This window comes from Pan paniscus, chromosome 23 (assembly GCF_029289425.2).
Source record: "Pan paniscus chromosome 23, NHGRI_mPanPan1-v2.0_pri, whole genome shotgun sequence".
Lineage (NCBI taxonomy): Eukaryota > Metazoa > Chordata > Mammalia > Primates > Hominidae > Pan > Pan paniscus.
Window position 1 is genome coordinate 36,426,433 of NC_085927.1, and position 25,492 is coordinate 36,451,924.

General features: G+C 48.9%; 1 protein-coding gene and 1 pseudogene across 1 annotated transcript; one reads left to right on the top strand and one right to left on the bottom strand.

Moving 5' to 3' along the window:
- Positions 1-296: 296 nt before the first annotated feature.
- Positions 297-2,304, bottom strand: LOC103786337 (small ribosomal subunit protein eS1-like; annotated as a pseudogene).
- A 6,364-nt stretch (positions 2,305-8,668) lies between these two features.
- ASPHD2 (aspartate beta-hydroxylase domain containing 2) lies at positions 8,669-24,182 on the top strand. Its single transcript, XM_034948395.3, has 4 exons — positions 8,669-8,804; positions 12,726-13,835; positions 21,614-21,727; positions 22,249-24,182. The coding sequence occupies exons 2-4, from the start codon at positions 12,950-12,952 to the stop codon at positions 22,356-22,358; spliced, it is 1,110 nt and encodes a 369-aa protein (XP_034804286.1). The 5' UTR covers positions 8,669-8,804; positions 12,726-12,949; the 3' UTR covers positions 22,359-24,182.
- Positions 24,183-25,492: the final 1,310 nt, after the last annotated feature.

The window sequence follows — 25,492 nt, forward strand, 5'->3', positions numbered from 1 at the left end:
CAGAAATAACCACTACACTGAACTCGTATTGATCATCCCCATGAAAGATTTTTCCTATAAATACATATTAATATATAGTTTCCCCTAGTGAGAATATGTATATATGCAGTGGCTCATGCCTATAATCCCAACACTTTTGGAGGCAGAGACAGGAGGATGTCTTGAGCCTAGGAGCTTAAGGCCAGCCTGAGCAACATAGCAAAATCCCATCTCTACAAAAGATCAAAAAATTAGCCAGGCATGGTAGCATGTGCCTATAGTTTCAGCTACTCAGGAGGCTGAGGTGAGCCCGGAAGGTTGAGGCTGCAATAAGCCAAGATCATGCCACTGCACTCCAGCCTAGGCAACGGAGCAAGACCCTATCACACACTTACAAAAAATAATAATGTTGCAAACATCAATCTGCAATTTGCTCTTCTAGCTCAACATTGTGTTTTGGAGATTTATCCATCTTGATGCATTTAGCTCTGGCCCATGCACTTTAACTACTACATCATATAGTGTTGTATGAATTTTTTTTTTTTTTTTGAGATGGAGTTTCACTCTTGTTGCCCAGGCTTGTGCAATGACATGATCTCGGCTCACCGCAACCTCCGCCTCCAGGTTCAAGCAATTCTCCTGCCTCAGCCTCCTGAGTAGTTGGGATTACAGGCATGTGCCACCATGCCCAGCTAATTTTGTATTTTAGTAGAGATGGGGTTTCTCCATGTTGGTCAGGCTGGTCTCAAACTCCTGACCTCAGATGATCCGCCCACCTCGGCCTCCCAAAGTGCTGGGATTACAGGCGTGAGCCACCGTGCCTGGCCTGTTGTATGAATTTGTGTGTGCATTTTCCTTTTTATCAATGCTGCCTCAAATTTTTCACGAAATGTTGCAACGAACATTCTTGTGCATGTATCTACTCTGAAAACTTCTCTAGGACCCAGTGCAACACACACACACACACACACACACACACAAACACAAAGTAAAACAAAGTTTCACAAAACAATTGTCTTACTACACTTTCAGAAACTTTGTCATAATGTATATCATAGTTCTTTTTATCAGGTTGACATTTCCCTTCCATTCCTAGTTTGCTGAGAGTTGTTAATCATGAATGGGTGTTGAATTTTGTCAAATTCTTCTTTTTTCACAAATAGGACTTTTTATTTCCCACTGATTATAAGTCCGAACTTTAAACAGATTCTTGGACTGGTGGTTCATATCCATCAGCTTGCTCATCTTTAGCACCTATCTTGTCCCCAGTGGCTTTTCCAGAACTACTTCCTTCACCATGAAGCTCCATGAGTAGTTTTTCCAATTCATACTTGGGCTTCTTCAGCATTTTTACTTTTCTTTTTCCTTTTCTTTTTTTTTATTTTTTATTTTTTGAGACAGAGTCTTGCTCTGTCACCAGGCTGCAGTGCAGTGGCATGATCTTGGCTCACTGCAACCTCTGCCTTCCGGGTTCAAGCGATTCTCCTGCCTCAGCCTCCCGAGTAGCTGGGACTATAGGTGTGCACCACCATGCCCAGCTAATTTTTGTATTTTTAGTACAGACAGGGTTTCACCATGTTGGCCAGGATAGTCTCGATCTCTTGACCTCGTGATACACCCACCTCAGCCTCCCAAAGTGCTGAGATTACAGGCATGAGCCATTGTGCCCAGTCAGCATTTTTACTTTTCTAATGAAAACATCTGGAGAGGATAAATGGATTGGCAAGGCTTTTCTATGTCTTTTCCAATGCTGTCTGGAGTCAGTTTATTGACCACTTCTTTCAAGTCATTTGTCTGCACCTCTCAGTTCATGATTTCCATCATCTTCTTCCAGATTTGGTGGACCTGTTGATGCTAAGCATAAGAAGTCTTCCGTATTTGATTGTTGCATTTTTTAGTAAAACCAACACAGAACAGACAAAGCAAGTAACCATTGGTAGTCTTGACATCAACACAAGCTTCGATCACTGTCTGCCATTTTTTGACCATGGAACACATTTTGTCATGGGTAAGATTCATGCCATGGAAGTTAGTCAGGTAGCTTTTGCCCTGAACATCTTCAATAATCAGCTTGAATTTTCTAAATGCAACTTCATCATTCTGCAAATCAGCAAAACTCACTTCAAACACATGACCCATGAGGACATCAGATGCAATTTTGGTTCATTGGGTCCTGGTGACTAGCATCTTTCTGATATTTCTTATATTGAACATAGCAGGTGCTTTCACATTGTACAAGTCTTCCTTAGACAATGGATCAACCACTTTCTTCTTGGCTCCCTTTTTGCCACCTTTCATAAGGTGCTTGTTCTTGCCAACCACCATGGTACTGCTCAGAAAGCCAAAAAGGGATTATAGGGGTTTTTAGAAGAAATTCTGTCAATAAGGTAAACTACAATAATTAATTTTCAAATGTTGAACCAACCTTGCATTCCTGAGATAAGCCCCACTTGGCCATAGGATGTTGCAATGAGTGCCAAGCTGCAAATATGAGGGCAGAGTTCTCCACAAGACTGCCCTCACTTCAGACTTCAGATACCAGCAGCAAATCTAGGGGTCCCTAGGGCCATCCTTATTTCATACTAGCTGGCAACAAGTTTGAGCATCCCAAAAGACTTCCTCAGGTTTGATAATTCAGAAAAATGAGTCACAGAACTCAGGAAAGCAATATACTTACAATTACAGTTTCATTACAGCAAAGCATACAAATTGGAACCAGCCAAAAGAAGACATATATAGAACAAAGTCTGAGAGGGCTTGAAACATAAAGGACACATTGATCTCTGGGCATCAAAGTGTGGCAATACTCTAAAAGTATGGCCAACCAGGAAAGCTTACCCAAGCATCAGTGTCCAGAGTTTGTATTGTGGCTTCATTATGTAGATATGATTGATTGAATCACCACCTATATCATTGAACTCAATCTCCAGTCCCCCTCCCTTCCCTGGAGATGATACCATTTAGCTCAAAGTCTCCACCCTCTAATCACATGATTGGTCTTTCTGGTGTGGCCAACCCCCATCCTGAGTTATCGCATTAGCACAAACTATCGAGTAGGGCCTGAGGGGTCTACCACAAATGCACAGATAACAAAGACACACTTATTATTCAAGAAATTATAAAGGTTTAGGGGTTAAGAATTGGGGACAAAGATGAGCTAAATTCTTCATTATACACACATGTTATGTTTTCTAATGTTGCTTGACTTGATTAGTTATTATTTTGTTAATGATGCATGTGTCTGTGCTCATGAAGAATATTAACCTGTAGCATGGTAGGTTTTGACAGATACCTTTTATCCAATTTTTTAAAGTTTTCTTTTTTCTTTTTCTTTCTTTTTTTTTGAGATGGAGTTTTACTCTTGTTGCCCAGGCTGGAGTGCAATGGCATGATCTGGGCTCACTGCAGCCTCTGCCTCCCAGATTCGAGCAATTCTCCTGCCTCAGCCTCCTGAGTAGCTGGGATTACAGGCACCCACCACCATGCCCGATTAATTTTTTGTTGTTGTTGTATTTTTAGTAGAGATGGGGTTTCACCATGTTGGCCAGGCTGGTCTCAAACTCCTGGACTCAGGTGATCCACCCACCTTGGACTCCCAAAGTGCTATAGTGTGCACCACCACACCTGTAGTGTGAGCTACCGTGCCCGGCCTAAAATTTTCTTATATTCCCAGTTTTCTAGGAGTTTTAATCATAAATGGATGTTTGACTTCTGTCAAATGCTTTTTCTGCATCTGTTGAGATCATGGTGTCATTCTTCTCCTTTACTTTGTTAACAGAATGAATTCTATTAAAATACTTTCTGATGTTGAACAATTCTACATTCTTGAAAAATAATATTTAATGTGAATAAAATTTTTCTTTTATTTAAATTTTTTTGAGACAAGCTCTCATTATGTTGTCCAGGGTGGTCTTGAAATCCTGGTCTCAAATAATCCTCCCACCTCAGCCTCCCAAGTAGCTGAGATTACAGGTGTGAGCCACCATGCCCGGCTTTAAAAACCATTTTAATATCACAAATAACATACTAATACTTATTTGTTAAAAGTGAAACTTACTTTTTAAAAGTTAAAAGTTAAGCTATTTCTAAATATTTGCAAATGCAAAGCGTATTCCTGAAAAGATGAATAAGAAATTTGTTATAATGGCCGTCTTCACTAAAGAAAACCAAGTGGTTGAGGGATAGGAGAGTGACGCGGTCCCAGTAACTTTCTGCATGTTGTTCCGGAGTATTTAAACACCTTTGAAAATATTAAATTAAAACATCGCAAAAAATGCTGGAGTTTCCCTTGCCTACTGCTCCCAATTCCTTGTTCCTTCTTGGTCCCCCCTGAAGTTACAACTCTTAGGAATTTGGTACGCTTCCTCTGAGGGATATTATTTGCATTTACAAACATGTAATTCTTTTGCATTTTATATAGGAGAACATACTAGTGTGTTCTTCTAGTGCTTTCCCTGATTTTATATAAATACATGTGTATACCCACATGTGTACAGGTGTGTGTTATGTAGATAAAATCACACCACAATCATAATTCTGCTTTTTTTTATTTTCACCCTATTATTTTTCTAGGAGCTTTATCCACGTTGCTATATATACATCTAGCTCCTGCTTTTAGTAGCTTCACAGTATTATGTAATATGAAAAAACAACTAGTCTTCCATCTATCCCAGAATCCCTCTAGGTTAGATATAGCATAGCGAAATTGTTGGTTTCAGTGTATACATATTTGTTGTTGTTTTAAGGAATACTACCAAACTGCTCTCCAAAGTGATCATACCAGTTTCTTTAATGCACCAAGCAAGCATCCCTCCCTCCCTCCCTTCTTTTTTTCCTTCCTTCCTTCCTTCCTTCCTTCCTTCCTTCCTTCCTTTCCTCCTTCCCTCTCTCCCTCCCTCCCTCTCTCTTTCTTTCTTTCTTCTTTCAGAGAGTTTTGCTCTGTTACCCAGGCTGGAATGCAGTAGTGCAATCTCAGCTCACTGCAACCTCTGCCTCCTGGGTTCAAGCAATTCTCCTGCCTCAGCCTCCAGAGTAGCTGGGACTACAGGCGTGTACCACCACACTTGTAGTTAATTAATACAAAAATTAATACAAAACTTTTTGTACTTTTAGTAGAGACAGGGTTTCAACATGTTGATCAGGATGGTCTAGGACTTCTGACTTCAGGTGATCCACTGGCCTCGGCCTCCCAAAGTGCTGGGATTACAGATGTGAGCCACCACGGCTGGCCGCAAGCACATTTTCCACTGACTTGCTGCAACCTTGATTGAGCAAGGCATGTTTTCTCTCTGGGCTTCCATCTGTAGGAGGAGGGAGTTGAGTGGACCCCGTGAGTGTATGAGACGGTGTAATGATAGGTTGTGTAGTCTCGGAGTGGGTAGGATGGCTGCGCTAAAGAAGGCAGCGAGAGCAGGAGGATGCAGGTGGCAGCCAAGCTGAAGGCAGGCAATTCAGATGCCCTTGGTCCTCCTCTCCGCCTCTCCATGAGCACAGTAACAATTTATCTGGAGCTCTCACCCAAAATCCCCCTCTGAAAGGCATGGATATCCTTTTCTGCAGAATTCACCTAGTAGGGTCTCCAAGGGGTTGACAGAGGCCCAGGTCATTTCCATTTATTGAGACTCCCAGCTAATTAAAAAGATGAAGAAATGGTAAGCAGGGCTAACAAAATTGCGTGTATAGTAATATTGCCATTGAACAAATAAATACTAACAAATGCAGAGCAGTGGTCTACAGATATCATATAATTGCACTGGTCAAGGACACTTATAGGATTGATAGACAATATTAATTCATAATACAGTACAGATAAGATGGTGCAGGAATGGAACACATATTTACAATATAAAAATATCTTTTGTTTTTCAAACCTGCCAGGATAATGCTGTGATAGAATGTACGAGTGCCTTTGGAGAATTTTAAGTTTGAGCAACTTTCTGAATGTGAGATGAGTCAAATACCCCCCACCCCATTTTCTCCACCACCCAGGCTCAACCACTCTTAGGCTGACAGTGAAGACAGACATCCCATTTAATGTTTCTGAATCTGATGCCTGTGTTGATTATCCACACTTTGAGCAAATCTGTGCATATTATGGTTTCCCAATGTATGTGTTTTGGTTTATTTTAGTAGAATAAAAGAGAAAAAACATTCTTCCTCTTTTGGAGTTGAGAAAAGGAGAGAAATGACAGAGATGAAGTAGGGTCTAAGACATGGAAGAGGTGTATTCTGGGACATGGGAGAGGTGTACTCTGGGACATGGAAGAAGTGGGTTCTGGGACATGACAAACTGGGTTCTGGAACAGGGAGGAGGTGGATTTTAGGCTATCACAGTAGAGGCAGATTCTTAGGTCAGGGACCAGGTGGATTTTGGGACAGAGATGAGAGGTGGGTTCTGGGACATGGTGGAGGTGGGCTCTGGGACAGGGAGGAGGTACATTCTGGAACAGGGTGAAGGTGGCTTCTGGAACAGGGAGGAGGTGGGTACTGGGACAGGGTGGAGGTGGGTCTTGGAACAGGGAGGAGGTGAGTTCTGGAACAGGGTGGAGGTGAGTTCTGGAACAGAGAGGGGGTGGGTCCTGGAACAGGGAGGAGGTGGGTCCTGGGACAGGGTGGAGGTGGGTCCTGGGACAGGGAGGAGGTGAGTTCTGGAACAGGGTGGAGGTGAGTTCTGGAACAGAGAGGGGGTGGGTCCTGGAACAGGGAGGAGGTGGGTCCTGGGACAGGGTGGAGGTGGGTCCTGGGACAGGGTGGAGGTGGGTCCTGGGACAGGGAGGAGGTGAGTTCTGGAACAGGGTGGAGGTGAGTTCTGGAACAGAGAGGGGGTGGGTCCTGGAACAGGGAGGAGGTGGGTTCTGGGACAGGGTGGAGGTGGGTCCTGGGACAGGGTGGAGGTGGGTCCTGGGACAGGGAGGAGGTGAGTTCTGGAACAGGGTGGAGGTGAGTTCTGGAACAGAGAGGGGGTGGGTCCTGGAACAGGGAGGAGGTGGGTTCTGGCACAGGGTGGAGGTGGGTCCTGGGACAGGGTGGAGGTGGGTCCTGGGACAGGGAGGAAGTGCGTTCTGGAAGAGGGAGGAGGTGGGTTCTGGAAGAGGGAGGAGGTGGGTTCTGGAAGAGGGAGGAGGTGGGTTCTAGAAGAGAGAGGAGGTGGGTTCTGTAGCAGGAAGGAGGTAGGTTCTGGCACAGGGTGAAGGTGGGTCCTGGGACAGGGTGTAGGTGGGTTCTGGAACAGGAAGGAGGTATGTTCTGGAACAGGGTGAAGGTGGCTTCTGGAATAGGGAGGAGGTGGGCTCTGGGACAGGGTGGAGGTGGGTCCTGGGACAGGGAGGAGGTGGGTCCTGGGACAGGGTGGAAGTGGGTCCTGGGACAGAAAGAAGGTAGGTTCTGGAAGAGGGAGGAGGTGGGTTCTGGAAGAGGGAGGAGGTGGGTTCTGTAACAGGAAGGAGGTGAGTTCTGGCACAGGGTGGAGGTGGGTCCTGGGACAGGGAGGGAGGTGGGTTCTGGAACAGGAAGGAGGTATGTTCTGGAACAGGGTGAAGGTGGCTTCTGGAATAGGGAGGAGGTGGGCTCTGGGACAGGGAGGAGGTGGGTCCTGGGACAGGGAGGGAGGTGGGTTCTGGAACAGGGTGAAAGTGGCTTCTGGAATAGGGATGAGAAATGGATTCTGGGACAGACATGAGGTGGCTTCTGGGCCATGTTAGAGATAAATTCTGGGACACAAGAGAGGTGGGTCTGGGACAGAGACAGATGGATTGTGGGCGGGCCATCCTACTCTATGCTCCCAGAACCCACCCATGCAGTTTCCCTGGCGCCCCTAACACATCCCGTAGCCACTGTTAGTCTCCCCCAGGTCTTAGCTCAAACGTCACCTCCTCCAAGCAGCCTCCTTGGGGCCTCCATTCGCAGCTCATCAGTCCCCTGGTCAGACAACCGTCCTGCCTGTACTTCCCCTCCTAAACCCTACCCGGGGGTGAGGGTCCCCTCCCGCTAGACGGTGGCTCACTGAGGGCAGGGCGGGCCTGAGCGCTCACCGCGCACGCTCAGCGCAGCTGGCAGGGACGGGGACCCAGGCTGGCCCATCATTACTGTACTGAGCGAATGAGTTTTCCATGAGACTAAGAATCCGGTTTGATTTGCGGTTCCATTCCAAGTGCCTGAGGGCCTCAGAAGTCCGTGTTGAGTCCATCAATAAAGGAAAGAAGGCGTTAGGGCGAGAGGAAGTGAGGTGGGGGGGAAGTGAAAGAGAATGAAAAGGAGGAAATGGAGACGAGGGCGACTCAGAGACGAACAGAGAGACAGAGGGAGGGAGAACTGAGAAAGACACAGAGCGAAAAACGAAAGAGCGAAGGAAGCGACGCGAGCCTTTCTTAATGAATGACTGCACGCCCGTCGCCGCCTGCGCGCACCCTCGGGCTGGGCGGGCGCTGCGTCTCGGGGCGCACTGCCAGGACCCTCCGGAGCGGCGGCGGGCGCGGCCTCGGGTCGCCTCCCGCACTGCGAGCGCAGGTGCCGGGTGCAGGGGGGTCCCCGGCCCCGCCCCGCAGGCCCCGCACCCCCGTACCCCCTCCCCCGGCGGCCCAGCGCGCGCGGCATTGTGGGAGTTGTGGTCTTCGCGGCCCCGCGGAGCGCAGCGCGGCGTCGGCACCGGCAGGGGCACCGGCGCGGCTTAGGCTCGGGCTCGGGCTCCGGCTCGGGCTCCCGCGGCGTGGGCTGGGCAGCAGCTGGGCGGCGGCTCCGCGGCGCCGGGCAGGGGCCGTCCGCGGGTCCGCGCCCTCGGGCGGCGGCGTCTCCTGGGTCCCGGCAGCCGTCCGCGCGCCCGGGCGCAGGTAAGCTTCGTCTCCGGGGGCTGCCGGGGCGGGAGGGCGGCGCGGCCGGGCCGACCCCAGGACAGGGGTTGGAGGCGGGAGCCCGGCAGCTGCAGGCCCACGGCCCTCCCTTACCGGCGCCGCCGCCGCCGCCGCCCCCGCCGAGGATGCTCCGGGACCCGGGCGCCCGCATCCCGGCCCGGCCGAGGCCAGTGCTCGTACGTGCTAAGCGCCGCCGCCTCGGAGCCGGGCATCACCCTCCCTGGACCTCCTCCTACTCCTCTTCCCTGCCCCATCGTGGTCCCTTCCTCCATCTCCCTTCTCCCCTGTGACCCCTCTTTCCTCACCTCCTGTCCCCTCCCCCAGCCCTCAGCATCACCCACTTCCCATATTTCACGTGGTGACCCTCCTCCCCTGTCCCACGAATTATGAGGCGCCATAAACCTCCTTCCACAATCTTGAGCTGATCGTCCACTTTTCCGGGCAACACTCACCTTTCCATCGTCCCATCCCCCTCCTCCCCTGACCTCCTGGTGGTCACCATCTGTGCTAACCCATCTTCAGCCCTCCCCTCTTTCCCACTCTCCAGGGCAGGTGGGTGCTGAGAAGCCGGCCAAGAGAGGGAAGGTCCCCAGGTCTGCACCGGGAAGGGCTGGCCCCACGGCATCTCTCTGGCTCCTGAGTGGAGAGGGTGACAGGCATCACACACCTTGCCCAGTGCTGCTCACTGGGGGGCTTCCAGGGTGACTTGGCCTCATCCTGAGGGTGAGCAGACACTCTTTGGCATTAGGCAGCCTCTGGGAATGGACATCTGAACTAGTCTGACCAGGTCAGGCCTGAGACCGGCTCTCCCAGGTGTTCATGGTGTGAGAAGTTGTCTTGGATTGGACTTGCTCTCCAGCTGGCCATGGATTTGGACTCAATTCCCCAGAGCCAACTGAGCTGGAAGATCTGGGGTTGCTTATTATTAAAGTGCAGAGCTGCAATGAGATGTCCCCATCCCTGATGAGGACAGAAATAACACAGATGACAATGAACAGATGCGCGAAGGAAGCTGGAAGCTACTGTGGTCACTGGGCAAGGAGCTGTCAGGGGAGAGAGTCTCTCCTCTCCCCACTGGGTAGATGGGGAGTTGTCACTAGGTAGCTGTGAGGATCAAATGTTTGAAGCAGTGCTTAATAAACTGCCAGTCACTCTGCAAATGTGTTTCTTTTATTGTCATAGTTCAGCTTTGAGCTTGTAAATCCACCTCCGGGTGCAGGGGCCTGTTGGCATATTTTGGCTAAAAGTGACTGACAGATATGAAAAGTCCTAACTTGAGCTCTCAGTGCTATTTATGATCTCGGGAGGAGGGTCTGAAGCTGGGGTTCAGAATCTTTTACATTCTTTTGCTTACAGCTCAGCCTTAGGGAGGGCTCATGGCTGGCTTAGTACAGAAGGAGGCTTTCCTGAGAAGAGTACAGGGCTGGGGTGTCCAGTGGAGAGGTTTCTCCATCATCCACCCTGTTTTCTGTGTCTGCATTTTGCTTGACTTAAGTGATCAGCAGGGCTGATGGGAACTAACACTTTACAGGTGCTTGTTAAATTATCACCGTCTCACTCTTAGAACATTTAAGAAAAAAACCTTTCCTCCTGACAGACTCAGTTGAAAAGTTCCAGTAGGGGTTAAGCTCAGTGATGGGGGAAATCCTTTTAGTAAAAGTGCTTGGTGTCACATAGATGATTGTTTCACACTGAATTTCAGGAACTCTGAGGTTCTGTTTGGGAGATGGCTTGCAAACAAAACATCTTTCATCTGGATTTTCTTTCCTTTTCCTAAAGAGTAACAGCTGCCAGTTTATGGTCTAACAAGGAGAGAAACAGGGGGCTGAAGGGGTTTCTTAACCTCCAGTGAGTCATAGCCTTTTCCTCTTCTCCTGAATCTGAGAAGAAATTGAGAATGTGTGGGAAAGAAAAAAAAAAAAAACAAAAGAAAACAAAAAACAACTTAGCTTCTAACCTCCCCACTCTTGTATTTTTCCTAGAAACATAAAAAATTTCCATGAATATTCAGCATGTGTGTTTTTGACTTACTAAACATTATAGTCAAGTGATTATTCAACCGAAACTGGGAAAAAGCAAGTAGGCAGTTAATGAGCACCTAAGGTTTCCCTTTCATTTTTAGCTTAGCAAGTCTGGGGACAAAAAAGCCACTCAATACATGAGGCAACAAGAGTGTCCAGGATTTACCTTTAACTGTTGGAATTCCGAGTCTTGCTATACCTTTCTCTTGTGCCCCACCTTTGGAACGCTGGCTACTCATTATGGGATGCCACCCATCCTAGCCGTCGCCTGCATATATTGGGTGCTCATTATGACGTGGTCGTAAGTGCTGTCCATCCGCCATCATTCATCTTCATCCAGTGAGATGAACACGAACCCCATTTCATGGATAAAGAAACTGAGGCAGCCGGGCGCAGTGGCTCACGCCTGTAATCCCAACACTTTGGGAGGCTGAGGTGGACGGATCACCTGAGGTTGGGATTTCAAGACCAGCCCGACCAACATGGAAAAACCCCATCTCTACTAAAAATACAAAATTAGCTGGGTGTGATGGCGCATGCCTGTAATCCCAGCTACTCAGGAGGCTGAGATAGGAGAATCACTTGAACCTGGGAGGTGGAGGTTGTGGTGAGCCAAGATTGCACCATTGCACCCCAGCCTGGGCGATAAGAGTGAAACTCCGTCTCAAAAGAAAAGAAACAGGCTTAGGAAAAGCGATCTGCCCAAGGTTGGGATGAATCCTCAACTGGGCCCATCTCTAATCTGGCTTCTCTCTGCTACGACGCTGCAAGAATTTTCAGGCCAAATTTAGTCCCTGGGTAAAGGGAGGGTACAACTTTTCCATTTTTTAAGCTGTGAGAGGGTAGAGTACAAAAGGGATATTTGAAATTGTGCTCCCTGAGTATCAGACTTGTAGAAGCAGAGACCTGGCTGTTCTCATTGTATTAGAAGAAGCAGGATGAACAAAAGGTTTTGGAGAATGCTGGGAAACACGGCTGGGGTTTGAGAGACTTAGGCAGCATGACATTCAGGCCCTTTTAGGTTATTAGGACAATGAGAGTTCCGGGCCCTGTCCCTAACCCCCAGCTAGGTAAGTGGCAAAGCACTTCTGGCTGTTTTGGAGATGCTGTCAGCTGTGGGAAACTGAGGCAGAGGCCTGGAAGGGCTTTTATTTTCATTCTACCTCCCTCATTTTCCTTTCATGACCCTATGGGTGAGACCATAGGTAGTCTCCAAGTGGGTAGACAGAAAATGCCCTTTGCCGCAGGCATGACCTCAAGAGTGCCTACTTCCTCTTCCAACTTGGTATTAGCCCAACCTCTGTCAGAAGGGCAACAGAATGAAATAAGGATGATGAAATGCTTGCAAAGAGAAAGTGAAATGGAGAATATGCAGTTTTAAAGTCCCTTTGCCATTTTTAAGATGCTTTTGAATCCAGGATTCTTTTGAATTAAAGGTACAGCCATTACAGGAGTATAAGCATTGATTAAATACCTATGATGAAATAGCACAGCAAAATGGGTAGACATGGGCCTTGAAGTCAGATGGGGTTTGAGTCTCTGCCCTGGCTGTATAACTCTCGTGAGTTATGTAACTTCTCTGAGCCTCAGTTTTCTCATCTGTAAAATGGGGATAATAGCACCTCCTATGGAGGGCACAAAGCAGATGGGACCACTGTAATTATAAGCAGTACCTGATGCAGATGAAATACTACTGGCCTTTTGGGAAATGGGAGTGGCAGTAGAAAGGGGAGGGAATACACAAGATTGCAAAGTGTGACCCCCACCAGAACCAGATCCTACGTTCTGTAGGATCCTACAGAACGATCTAACACTTTACATTTCAGTTGAGGACTTTTCCAGGTGTAAAATTTATGCTGATTTTTTTTTTCCATCCCAGGTTTGGTTTTCCTAAACAAATCCTTTCACAGGGACCGACGGCACTTGATAATGTGACAAAAACCAGCCTCTTCCACCCCACTGCAGTGACTTTTGCCGGAAAGTGGAGCAGTGGGCACGGCCAACCTTGTCGTTCATCAATGCCGCCCCTGGCAGGATCTGAGGATCGGTGGCAGCCATGCCTCCCCCTGCCCCAGCCGCTCCTTCCCCCCCACGCTAATCTGCATGGTGTGGGCGCCCTTGGGACCCCCGAGGACTGATTGTCTGACCTTGCTTCACACGCCCAGTAAGGACTCCCCCAAGATGTCGCTCGAGTGGCTGGTGGCCTGGAGCTGGTCGCTGGATGGCCTGAGGGACTGCATCGCCACCGGCATCCAGTCCGTGCGGGACTGCGACACCACCGCTGTCATCACTGTGGCCTGCCTCCTGGTCCTCTTCGTGTGGTACTGTTATCACGTGGGCAGGGAGCAGCCCCGGCCCTACGTCTCCGTCAACTCCCTCATGCAGGCTGCCGATGCCAACGGGCTGCAGAATGGCTACGTGTACTGCCAGTCCCCCGAGTGCGTGCGCTGCACCCACAACGAGGGCCTCAACCAGAAGCTGTACCACAACCTGCAGGAGTACGCCAAGCGCTACTCCTGGTCCGGCATGGGCCGCATCCACAAGGGCATCCGCGAGCAGGGCCGGTACCTCAACAGCCGGCCCTCCATCCAGAAGCCCGAGGTCTTCTTCCTGCCCGACCTGCCCACCACGCCCTATTTCTCCCGGGACGCACAGAAACATGATGTGGAAGTGCTGGAACGGAACTTCCAGACCATCCTGTGCGAGTTTGAGACCCTCTACAAAGCTTTCTCAAACTGCAGCCTCCCGCAAGGATGGAAAATGAACAGCACCCCCAGCGGGGAGTGGTTCACCTTTTACTTGGTCAATCAGGGGGTTTGTGTTCCCAGGAACTGTAGGAAGTGCCCACGGACGTACCGCTTGCTCGGAAGCCTTCGGACCTGTATTGGGAACAATGTTTTTGGGAACGCGTGCATCTCTGTGCTGAGCCCTGGGACTGTGATAACGGAGCACTATGGACCCACCAACATCCGCATCCGATGCCATTTAGGTATGTTGCAGGGACAGGGGTCTCCTGGCATGCACATTTGCGAGCTCAGCCCCTCTCCATCAAAACATCGCGAAAGCTCAAATGGTCAGAATTGTGCCTTTTCGCATTGTTCACTTTTAGCAAAAACTGATGAATTGCATGTAAACAATTTGACAGCAGAGATTGAGTCAAAAAGAAATCTTGTGATCAGTGCAAACCTAATTTCTGACAGCAGCTCTGTGCAAAGAACTTTCTGCAGTGACAGAAATGTTCTCCATCTTCATTGTCCAAAATGGTAGCCACTAGACACATGTGACTAATTGAGTGCTTGAAACTTGGCTCCTGTAACTGAGGAACTAAATTTTAATTTAATTTAAATAGCAGTGACACATACGGCTAGTGGCTACCGTATGGGGACAGTGTCGTTCTAGAGCCAAGGACTTGTTAAAATGATTACCGAGCTTCATAATGATGTCCAGGAGGCTGTGAAAGATACTTAAGCATCTTTGCAGTCATCAAGGATGAAATGATCCTTGGTGATAAGCTTGTTTTACTCCGATTCTGAGAAAATTGGTCGTATGCGTACTGTGTGTGCGGCTGTGGTTTTGCAAACAAAGACTGGAGTTAGACGGCCTTTGTTTGCATCTTGGCCCCACCATGAGCTGTGCTACTGTAGGCAAGTCATTTCACCTCTCTGAGCCTCAATTTCACCATTTGGGAAGTGGAGGTAAAAAGATCTTCTCCTAAAGAGTTATTCTGAGGATCCAATCAGATAATGTGTATTGTATGTATGCACACAGAGCCTAAGATAGAGCAAGTATTCAATAAAAGTAGGCTTAAAACAACTTAATCATGGAGGTATTAGTTCCCCAGAATGCCTTATTCCTGGTGAGTGGCGATAAAAAGCTCGTCTCTGGGATGGTGGCATCACCGGTTAGTATCTCAGATTGGAGTGTGCAGAGACAGCCTTGGCAGCGTCCAGCTTTACAAAGTTCACAATGCTGCCTCAGCTTCAGTAGGGAGGAAGGAAGAGCAGCAGGAGGAACCTGGTGCATGGGTTGGAGTGGGAGTTTCATAACCACGTTCTGCAGAGGAGCCTCAGGGCTGCCTGGGAAGGAGCCGGAGCTGGGGGCCCCCGAGCCCTCTTCACCCTCAGCAGCTCTGCTTCTCCTGCTGTCTGTGTGGGGGTTCTGAGTAAGACGTGGTTTGGATGGAGGATATCACTGCACTAAAAGAAAAGAAAAGAAAAGAAAAGAAAAATATAACGAGATTTGAGCAATTGACATGGTAGGAATTTCAAGAGTAAAGGGCGGACTGGGTGGAGGCTTTGGGGGAGGTGGCCTGAATTCCTGGTCAGCAGTCAGCCGTGAGACTTTGAGCAGGTCACTGAGTCCCTCTCTGCCTCAGTTCTTCATCTGTAAAATGGGGAGATGGTACTTACTTCACAGGATTGTTGAGAGGATTCAATGAGTGGCATCTTACATGGCCCCTTGGCAGGATTCCTGGCACGTGACAGCATTTGATGAATGGAAGCTAGTAGCTATTATCAAGGACTGTGTTGGACCATGTGAAAAATGATCCATAAGACATGGACCCTGCCCCCAGGAAACAGTGGGAAAGGAACAGGCTTCGGAAGCAAACAGATCTGGACTCAGGTCCTGGCCTCGCCCCATTTGCTGAGTGACCTTGGGCAGGGCTCTGAACCTCCTTAAGCCTCCGTTTTATCTTCTCTAAAACAGAGATGACGATTCCCACTTGCGGGCTGTTTTGAGGAGTGGGAAGTAATATGTGTAAAATGCTTGGCAGGTAGAGGGCAGTGGACAGTAAGCTAATCTAAGTGATGGGATGATAATCCAGGTGATGGTCATTAGCAAAACTGCTGTGCGAGGCCCCAAGCCTCACTTGGCTGCAGACGGGGTGCCCTGGGGAGGTGGGTCTGACACTGGAGGATCCCCACACAGAAATCAGGTGCCGCCAGGGTGGAGCGAGGGAGCGGAATCATCCCCTGGGGCTTGGGGAAGCCGGGTCTAGGCTTGCTGGGGAGGCCAGTAGTGTGGGCTGAGGTTGGACAGGTCAGGTGGGAGCAAACCTCAGAGGCCCTTGATGCCAGGCTTGAGAATGGAGGCCGTGGGCAATGGGGAGTGATGCTCTTCTTTTGAAAGGTTTGCCTTTATGTATTGTTTTAAAACTTCAGAATGACATCTGGGGAAGGGCATTTGAGGACTGATGTGGTAGAATTTCAAAGAGGTGTGAGTAGGAAGTGATGGTAGCAAGGAAAATCTGGGGTTTGCTTTCTGTAGATTAACGCTTGTTGTTCATCTGTATGATATGCATGCATGTGTGTGTGTGTGTGTGTGTGTGTAAAACATGCCCACGCCGGCTCACACTGTGGCCTGTGGCCTGTCATTCCCTTCTCAGCCCAGCTAGGTACTTGCCAGAAAAAGTAGGCCCTCCGTGTTCCTGTAGATAGCAGGAAACCTTCTTGGAAGATGTCCCACTGTGGCGTGGCTTGTTCTCCACGGCCAAGGCGAGCTCCCTGGTTGGGTTTTCTCAGCGTTTCCTTCTTTACACTATCATGCCCACATTAATATCCACAAAGGTGTGTCGGATTTATGTGACCTTGTGTGTTGACAGAGAGGGAGTCCAGAGAATGAGGTCAGAAGCAGGATAAGCCTGGTGCGTACCTGGTGGCCACACCTCTGCTGGTTACCTGGCTGAAGGTAGAAGCGCCTGCAGTTCCAGAACCGTGCTCTTGAAATGCCAATGCTTTCTTTTCTTCTGCCTTCTGCCTGAGCTGTGACTGATGGAATTGTCCCTGTGGACCACTGAAGACCCAGCCACTGCTCCTCACTAACACAGCCCATTTGTTCGAGACATATTTGCTGAGCCCTGCTGTGAGCTACTTCTAGAGGTGGCATCACCTAGTCCCGACTTCATATGGGACCTCAGGACAGCTTCAGGCCCACCCCCCACTCAGCATCGTACACAATGCTGGGATATTCCAGATGCACTGCCACAAACTTCCAGAAAACCACCTCTGAAACTCCTCTGAAACTCACCAGGCAGATGTTACCAGGGAGGCAGATACTTCATGAAAATGCATGAATATGTTCAGCAAATTCTAGCTAAAGAAGCACAGTTAGACTCTTGTTTTTCTTTTCTGCATGTCATCAGATTTCTAGGTGGTCTAGCCGGGTGGTAACAGTAGATCAGCTCATGTTCCCCTTGCCCACCCTGAGTGCCCGGTTGCCAGCCGCCTGGAGTGGGGGCCGCTGGTGGACACAGCCCTTTCTCTACCCTCCTTCCTGCCTCTTTCAGGGCTCGGTAGGGACAGAGCAGCAAAGCTTGAGCCATAGAGGAGCATATGGGACTATCTGAGGCCATGTGTGGGACCTGCCACTGTCCTTAAGAGCCACTGGAATGATCTGTTCAGGGAAGAATTGAGCTCTTCTGCCAACTAAGCTGGTTTGTGGGCAACAGGCAGGAATGGGGGCAGGAGCAGAATGAAGGGGAGGCGGAGAACAAGAAGCAGGGGGGTGTCAAGCCAGTAGGCCAGGCCATTTTTCTATCGCACCATGGCACGTGGCGATAAATCATTTAGTGGCCCAGAGAAAGGGGAGCTTCTTTCTGAAACCCCGGGGTGGCTGTCCCTGCAGAGAACTGCCCATTCCTAAAGGCCTTCGCCACCTGAACCAGCCAGTAGGGGCACACGCCAAAGGAAAACGTAGCCTCTGAGTCCCTCCATCTGGGCGTCTTTACAGCCCTGACTCCCCCAGCTGCTGTTAACCATAGCGGGAAATCATGGCTTCTGTCAGGATGAGCGGTCTCAGCTGATTTAATGAAATGTACTATTGAGAGTTGAAACATATTAGGGTCCTCTTAGAGGGACAGAACGAATAGGATATATATATACACATATATATATACACATACATATATATACACACATATATATATACATATATATACACACACAGACACACACATATATACATATATATAGATACACACACACACATACATATATATATAAAGGGGAGTTTATTAAGTATTAACCCACATGATCACAAGGTCCCACAACAGGCTGTCTGCAAACTGAGGAGCAAGGAAAGCCAGTCAGTTTCCAAAGCTGAAGAACCTGGAGTCCGATGTTTGAGGGCAGGAAGCTTCGAGCACTGGAGAAAGGTATAGTCTGGGAGGCTAGGCCAGTCTCACTTTTTTGTGTTTTTCTGCCTGCTTTATATTTGCTGGAAGCTGATTAGATTGTGCCTGCCAGATTAAGGGTGGATCTGCCTTCCCCAGCCCACTGACTCAGATGTTAATCTCTTTTGGCAACACCCACATAGACAAACCCAGGATTAATACTTTGTATCCCTCGATCTAATCAAGTTGAAACTCAGTATTAACTATCAGACATGTTAACTACAAGAAAATCAGCAATCAGGCCAGGCACAGTGGCTCCAGCCTGTAATCCCAGCACTTTGGGAGGCCGAGTCAGGTGGATCTCTTGAGGCTAGAAGTTCGAGACCAGCCTGGCCAACATGGTGAAGCCCCATCTCTACTAAAAATACAAAAATTAGCCGGGCACGGTAGTGCACACTTGTAATCCCAGCTACTCGGGAGGCTGAGGCAGGAGAATCGCTTGAACCCGAGAGGCAGAGGCTGCAGTGAGCTGAGATCATGGCACTGCACTCCAGCCTGGGCGACAGAGCACGATTCTGTCTCAAAAATAATAATAATAAATAAAGAAAAATCAAAAACTCCACAATCACTTTAATTCCTCTGTTAATAGTATAACAACTAGCATTTATATCATCATGTCCAGTTTTATAACAGCCTGTTCTTTGGAGTCAGGCTGACTCAGCAACACTAAATGGTAACTTTTTAGCAGGTCGTTTAACTTCTTAGTTACCCCATCTGGAAAGTGGGTGAAGTGATACCTGTTAAGTGTGTATTTAGCACAAAGCTGAGTAGGAAGACACAGTAGGTCTTCAGTTATTGGTAACAAGGATGAAAGTCCCATAGCAGCCCTGGAAGGTTCAGTATGCTAATGTCCCCTCTTTACAGGTGAGGGTATGGCTCAGAGAGGCTGAGTGACTTGCCCAAAGTCACACAGCACATAAGAGTCACAACCAGTCGTCTGTCCCCAAGTCCTCCGTCCTTCTGTCTCCTCCATGTGGCCTCTTTATTTGAATTATTACTCTGAACGTACTTCCTGGAACCATTATTTCTGGTTCAAAGAATACATTAAAATACTCTGGCTGCTGGAAGGAAAGCTATTTCATTTTTATGCTAAAGGACATTAAATCAGAGGGGAATGCCAACTTGCCCAGGGTCATTGTGGTCACAGTGAGTCACTGAAGACAGACGAGACCACCACCCATCCCAGCTCCTCTTCCAGGACTCTGCTTCCCCCTGGGTGGGCCTTCCTGAGAGCTGTTGGGCTGACCCAACCCCTTCTGAAATCATCAGACAGCCACGGTGGCCCCTTCTTTTCTGGACATCAAGGTAGTGATGGGGGCCAAGTGTTTCTGCAGACACTTGTGTTGGAAAGGGCGACTGAGGGTCACACATGGCAGTGTTCCAACCGGACCCCACTGGCCTTTGAAGCATACGGCTTATTTTTTATTTTTTATTTTTATTTTTGAGACAGAGTCTCACTCTGTTGCCCAGGCTGGAGTGCAGTGGTGCGATTCGCCCAGGCTGGAGTGTGGTGGTGCAATCTCGGCTCACTGCAACCTTCGCCTCCTGGGTTCAAGCAATTCTCATGCCTCAGCCTCCCGAGTAGCTGGGATTACAGGCGTCTGCCACCATGCCTGGCTCATTTTGGATAATTAGTAGAGAGAGGGTTTCACCATGTTTGAGACCAGGCTGGTCTCGAACTCTTGGCCTCACGCGATCTGCCCACCCCTCAGCCTCCCAAAGTGCTGGGATTACAGGTGTGAGCCACCATGCCCAGCTAAGCATACGGCTTCTTACAAAGCTGCCAGTCTATTTCCTCTTGAACCTAAGCCATTACCTTAGAAGTGTCCTCCAGTTTCCCAGAATGAGGGCAGACGAAGAGCACACCATCCTCCAGCCTCAAAACGGATTAAACGGCTAGAACCCAAGGAGGAGAACACTGTGTGAGCCTTTGATTCTTTGATCGCAACTGAGATAGTCCTAGAGGGGAGACTACAGTAAACACAGTTACTGGGTAAGGCAAGGTTCTAAACCCAACCTCCCTGGATTTCTGGGGGTCCCCTGGTTGGGCGTCAGAGTGTAGTACAAATGTCAGTCTGTGACTTTCATCAAAGGAATCCATGACCCAGAATAGATGAAGCCAATGAAGGAATGAATTTTTGCCAGGAGTGCAGTGAAGATCTAGATGGTGGCTTATAAACAACAAAAATGTAGAACTCACAGTTCTGAGGCTGGAAGCCCAAGATCAAGGTGCCAGCAGATTTGGCATCTGGTGAAGGCCTGCTTCTGGTTCATAAATGACACCTTCTCACTGTGACTTCACATGGTGAAAGGAGGTGGCCAGGAGCAGTGGCTCTTGCCTGTAATCCCAACACTTTGGGAGGCCAAGGTGGGAGGATAGCTTGAGGCCAGGAGTTCGAGACCAGCCCGGACAACGTAGCAAGACCCCATCTTTACAAAAAAAAAAGTTTAAATTAGCTGGGCATGATGGTGCACACCTGTAGTCTCAGCTACTCAAGAGGGTGAGGCTGGAGGATCTCTAGAGCCTAGGAGGTGGAGGCTGCAGTGAACTATGGTGGAGCCACTGCATTTCAGCCTGAGCAACAGAACAAGACCTTGTATCTAAAAAAAAAAAAAAAAAGATGTCAGGCCAGGTGCTGTGGCTCATGCCTGTAATCCCAGCACTTTGGGAGGCCGAGGCAAGCAAATCTCTTGAGGTCAGGAGTTCGAGATCAGCTTGGCCAACATGGTGGAACCCCATTTCTATTAAAAATACAAAAATTCGGCCAGGTGCAGTGGCTCACGCCTGTAATCCCAGCACTTTGGGAGGCCGAGGCGGGTGGACACGAGGTCAGGAGTTCAAGACCAGCCTGGCCAAGATGGTGAAACCCCATCTCTACTAAAAATACAAAAATTAGCCTGGCACAGTGGCAGATGCCTGTAATCCCAGCTACTCGGGAGGCTGAGGCAGGAGAATCGCTTGAACCCAGGTGGCAGAGGTTCCAGTGAGCCAGGATCGCGCCACTGCACTCCAGCCTGGGCGAGAGAGTGAGACTCTGTCTCAAACAAAACAAAACAAACAAAAAAATTAGCCAGGTGAGGTGGTGGGTGCCTGTAAGCTACTCCAGTACCTCCCAGCTACTCCGGAGGCTGAGGTAGGAGTATCATTTGAACCCGGGAGGCGGAGGTTGCGGTGAGCCGAGATCACACCACTGCACTCCAGCCTGGGCAACAGAGAGAGACTCCATCTCAAAAAAAAAAAAAAAAAAAAAAAAAAGGGAAAAGAAAAAAAAAGATGTGAAAGGAGGCAAAGAAGCTCCCTTGGGCCTGTTTTATAAGGATGCTGCTCCCATTTATTAGGACCCCACCTTCATGATCTGATCACTTTCCAAAGGCCCCACCTCCTAACACCATCACCTTGGGGTCAGGTTTCCACATGGGAATTTTGCAGGGACACAAGCCCACAAGCCTTCAGACCATAGCACGGGCTCCAGAGGGGTGAGGCAGGTCAGGTGCTTTAGAAGTCAAAAACTCGCAGTAAGGCAAATCACCCCTACCTCCTGGCCTTCCCTGAATCTTGCCTGCCTTCACTCTCCTTTCTCTGGTTTTCCTACAAGGTCTGAAAACTCCAAATGGCTGTGAGCTGGTGGTGGGGGGAGAGCCCCAGTGCTGGGCAGAAGGGCGCTGCCTTCTCTTTGATGACTCTTTCCTGCATGCTGCGTTCCATGAAGGTGAGTGGCTGCCTTTCCCACTTCCTTTTTTTCAATGAATAGACTTTTATTTTTTTAGAGAAGTTTTAGGTTTCCAGAAAAATCAGGCAGAAAGTACCAAGGAGGCCCCTTCATATCACCCCATAACACATACACACACACAGTATTGACGTGTTATTACCTAAAGTTCATGGTTGACATTAAGGTTCCCTCTTGGTGTTGTCCATCCATTCTGTGGGTTTCGCCAAATGGATAATGACACGGACCTACCACGACAGTATCATACAGAATAGTTTCACTGCCGTAAAAATTCCCACTTAAAGATCCCTCCATCTCCCCATTTCCTTTTGTCCACCCTGCTCAGAAGCCCATGAAGCCAGGTTTATGTTCTCAGTGAGAGAGGAGGTGGTCCGATCCGAGCCGAGGGACAGGATGGGGTCCCTGCCCCGAAGCTGAGCACGTAGGGTCCAGCCCTGCCTGGATCCTGGGTCCTGACTCCAGGGTGGCTTGAACCTGTCCTCTCACCCCTCCTTCCCCACCAGGTTCAGCAGAGGATGGCCCACGGGTGGTTTTCATGGTGGATTTGTGGCATCCAAACGTCGCAGCGGCCGAACGGCAGGCCCTTGATTTCATCTTTGCTCCAGGACGATGAGAGTATTTCCCATGCTGGAGTCGGCGAGAAGGGCCGAGGCGGGGCCTGGGCAGACTGTGGTCCGGTCCAGTCCCTACCGGTGTTGTTTCCATGCTCAGAAACCTGCCTCAGCGGAAAGCTCTTATTTGGGATTTTATATCATGTCGGGTCCCTCTTTCCCTTGGTTATTGTAAATGGAAACTTTTCAGCTTGTACTTCCTTAGATTTTTTTTTTTTTTCCTTCCAATCATTTGCTTCAGAGACTCCTTTCTGGCCTAACAGCGCATTCCTTTGATTGGTCCTTGAGTGACCAGAGACTTAGTGCCCTTGTAAGTCTGTCTTCTGTTGCTACTTGTTTTTTTCAGTGCTCTGAAATAGAGTAACTAAATGGTTATTTGTCTGAATATAATAATGTAAAACTTCTTGTGGTCATCTTAAAAAAAAAAAAAACAACTAAACTAAAAACTGCAAACCAGAGAGCTAGAGAACTTGGCCTCTGATGCTGGCACACAGGGGACCCTTCAGCCACCTGACGGCAGGGGGACAGTCTGCAGCTCCCGCACCTGACTGGCTTCAGTAGCCAGGTGGAGAGGCTGCCAGACATGGTCAGGGTGGCACACAGTGTCCAGGCCCAGGGATACTGTCACCATCGCTCACCTCACCCTAAGCCTTGTCAGGTCCCTGATGGCAAAAGCATTGGGCCAGTAGGACTGGAGGCTACTCTTTAAACATGGCTTTCCTGCAAAGCTGAAGCTGGTGTCCCCCAGCACCAAGCTGCGGCTCACACAGATCAGCCACGGAACGTGTGATCCGCTTACCTCACTGCCTACAGAAGCCCTACTGCCAAACTGGGCCTGGAAAATTCCCAGTTTTAGGTGTTTTGAGTCCACAGTGATGAACATTAAGGCCACCAGGTTGGCTGATAGGAGCTGTAGGGGGATAGGACCACGCTCACCCAGCGACATTTGGGGAAAGCCTTTCTCTGGCAAAACTGGAATAACAGATCTGACCAAAGTTTCTGTTTTGCTTTGGAGTTCTGTTGCCTATGTTTTTTTTTTTTTTTTCATTTATTTGTCTGTACATAAATGTTCAAACACTAGACTTGGAGACAGTGGAAGAGTTGGCCCTGTGTCTTTGTCATGGCACAAAGGTGTGCACTGCGTGACAATGACCCAAGCCAGTGTGTACTACTGCGGAGACAGAGAAGACCTACATGCCCGGAGGACCTGTGGCCGTTGTGCTGGTTTTCTGGTCTCCTGTGAAGAACATGTGGATCTTTTCCTGAAGGAAAAGGTCCCAGGAGACCAGTTTGAGGCACTCAGTCTAGAAATAGCCTGTGTTAGCTGATGTGTGAAAGCGTAGCCGGCCAGCCACACTAGAGATGCCTTTTCTGAATAATGTATTATGAGCAGTGTCAGATTTATAAAGCCGAGGAGTGGTTTGGAATATACAGCTGGTCGCAGGTGCAGGTCCAGTGTTTAGATCCGAATGGAAAACAGCAGCTTCTAAGAGGTACAACGGTCGGAAGAAAACACAATTGAAATGCACCAGGCAGGTACTAGCAAGTGTGCAAAGAGCACATGTCTACATTTGAGTAAAATGTCTACACAGATATTTGTCAGTGATGAGAATGCAGGAAAAGGCAGACATTTCAAACATACCTGAAGTCTTTTTACTCATTAAGTATCTTGTTAAAGAATCACTGAGGTGCATGATTTCTACACATCCTGACTACTCTGCTCTGTGTTTACAAAACCAACAGCCCGCGCAGGTACCTAGCTACCTGCATTCATGTGACGTGTCTGGGGAACAGAAGATAAATAAAGGATCTTGCTGAAAACCAGAGTGAAGTGGTGAGGTCATCTGTTGTAAAGAAAGACTTAGGCCAGGCTCGGTGGCTCACGCCTATAATCCTAGCACTTTGGGAAGCTGAGCGGGGAGGATCGCTTGAGCCAAGGAGTTTGAGACCAGCCTGAGTAATATAGTGAGGTGTTGTCTCTACCAAACAAACAAACAAACTAGCTGAGTGTGGTGGTGCACACCTGTAGTCCCAGCTATTTGAGAGGCTGAGGTGGGAGGATCACTTGAACCTAGGAGGCGGGGCTGCAGTGAGCCTAGATCGCGCCAGTGCACTCCAGCCAAGACGACAGAACAAGACCCTGTCCAAAAAAATAGACTTGCTAGGCAGAAGGGGGCAAGTGACTTTGAGGCTCTTGTGTTTTGAGTGATGTCACAGAGACAGGTGGGTCACTAGAACTGATCGTGGATAGTGAATGAAGCAAAATGTCCCAAAGTAATGGGACTAGTGGGGTGGGGACAAGAGCACATCTAGGGTATGTTAAGGAGCAATAGATGTCTAACTGGGCAAAGAACAAGGACTCTGGCTTCAGAAAAGCTGAGGATTTAGGACTCCGTGCCAGGAGTTTGCACCCTCGGGACCTTGGGCAAGTCCCTTAGCCTCTCATAGCCTCAGTTTCTCCTCTGTGGGTATGTGCAGTATCTGGCATATAAAGGGCACTCAACAACCTTGTTTCCCTTTCTGCCACAGCTGAGTAGAGAAACAGGTGAAGAGGAAGGCTGCCAAACGGAAGAGATGGGAAAACACATCGGGACAGCAGCGGGTGTGGCCAGAGAAGCCAGTGGCTACTTTCAATTGCCTGTGTCTAATCACAGAGGAAGAAACATGTCCCTCAGTAGCTGTGTTTTTCATGTTTTTCCCTTTAGAAGAGAGGGAGAAAGGGGGGTCTCCCAGCCAGGAGCCCTAGAAGCAGCCGGGCTGCCACGCGTTTCCACCTGCAAGCGAGGTTCCAGCCAGCAATCCTGGCTGGGCTGCCACAACAAGCGGAAGGGAAGAGCGCCACTCACCTGGGATCGCGATGTTTCTCACCCTCCTCAAGTGTGCATTGCCAACTAGGCATTGCTAAACTAATTTACATGTTGTAGCTCTGGAGGCTCAAGGTGAGAAAGGGGAGCCAGCCGGCTGCAAACGGGAATCCTGCCTTCCACCCAAGACAGCCTGGACTGGCCTCAAGCTCCCTCTGTTCCCATGTACTCAAGGCCAGACCAATTACTATTTGTAGAAGGTCACACCCCAGGTCTTCTGATCCCAAACCCTTTCTCCCAGGCACCTGTTCATCAGCCCCTAGAGTCACCCA

Coding starts and splice junctions, on each gene's coding strand:
- ASPHD2 (XM_034948395.3), top strand. CDS start 12,950: ATGGTGTGGGCGCCCTTGGGACCCCCGAGGACTGATTGTCTGACCTTG. Junction 13,836..21,613: donor CCGCATCCGATGCCATTTAG/GTATGTTGCAGG, acceptor TTTTCCTACAAG/GTCTGAAAACTCCAAATGGC. Junction 21,728..22,248: donor GCATGCTGCGTTCCATGAAG/GTGAGTGGCTGC, acceptor CTTCCCCACCAG/GTTCAGCAGAGGATGGCCCA.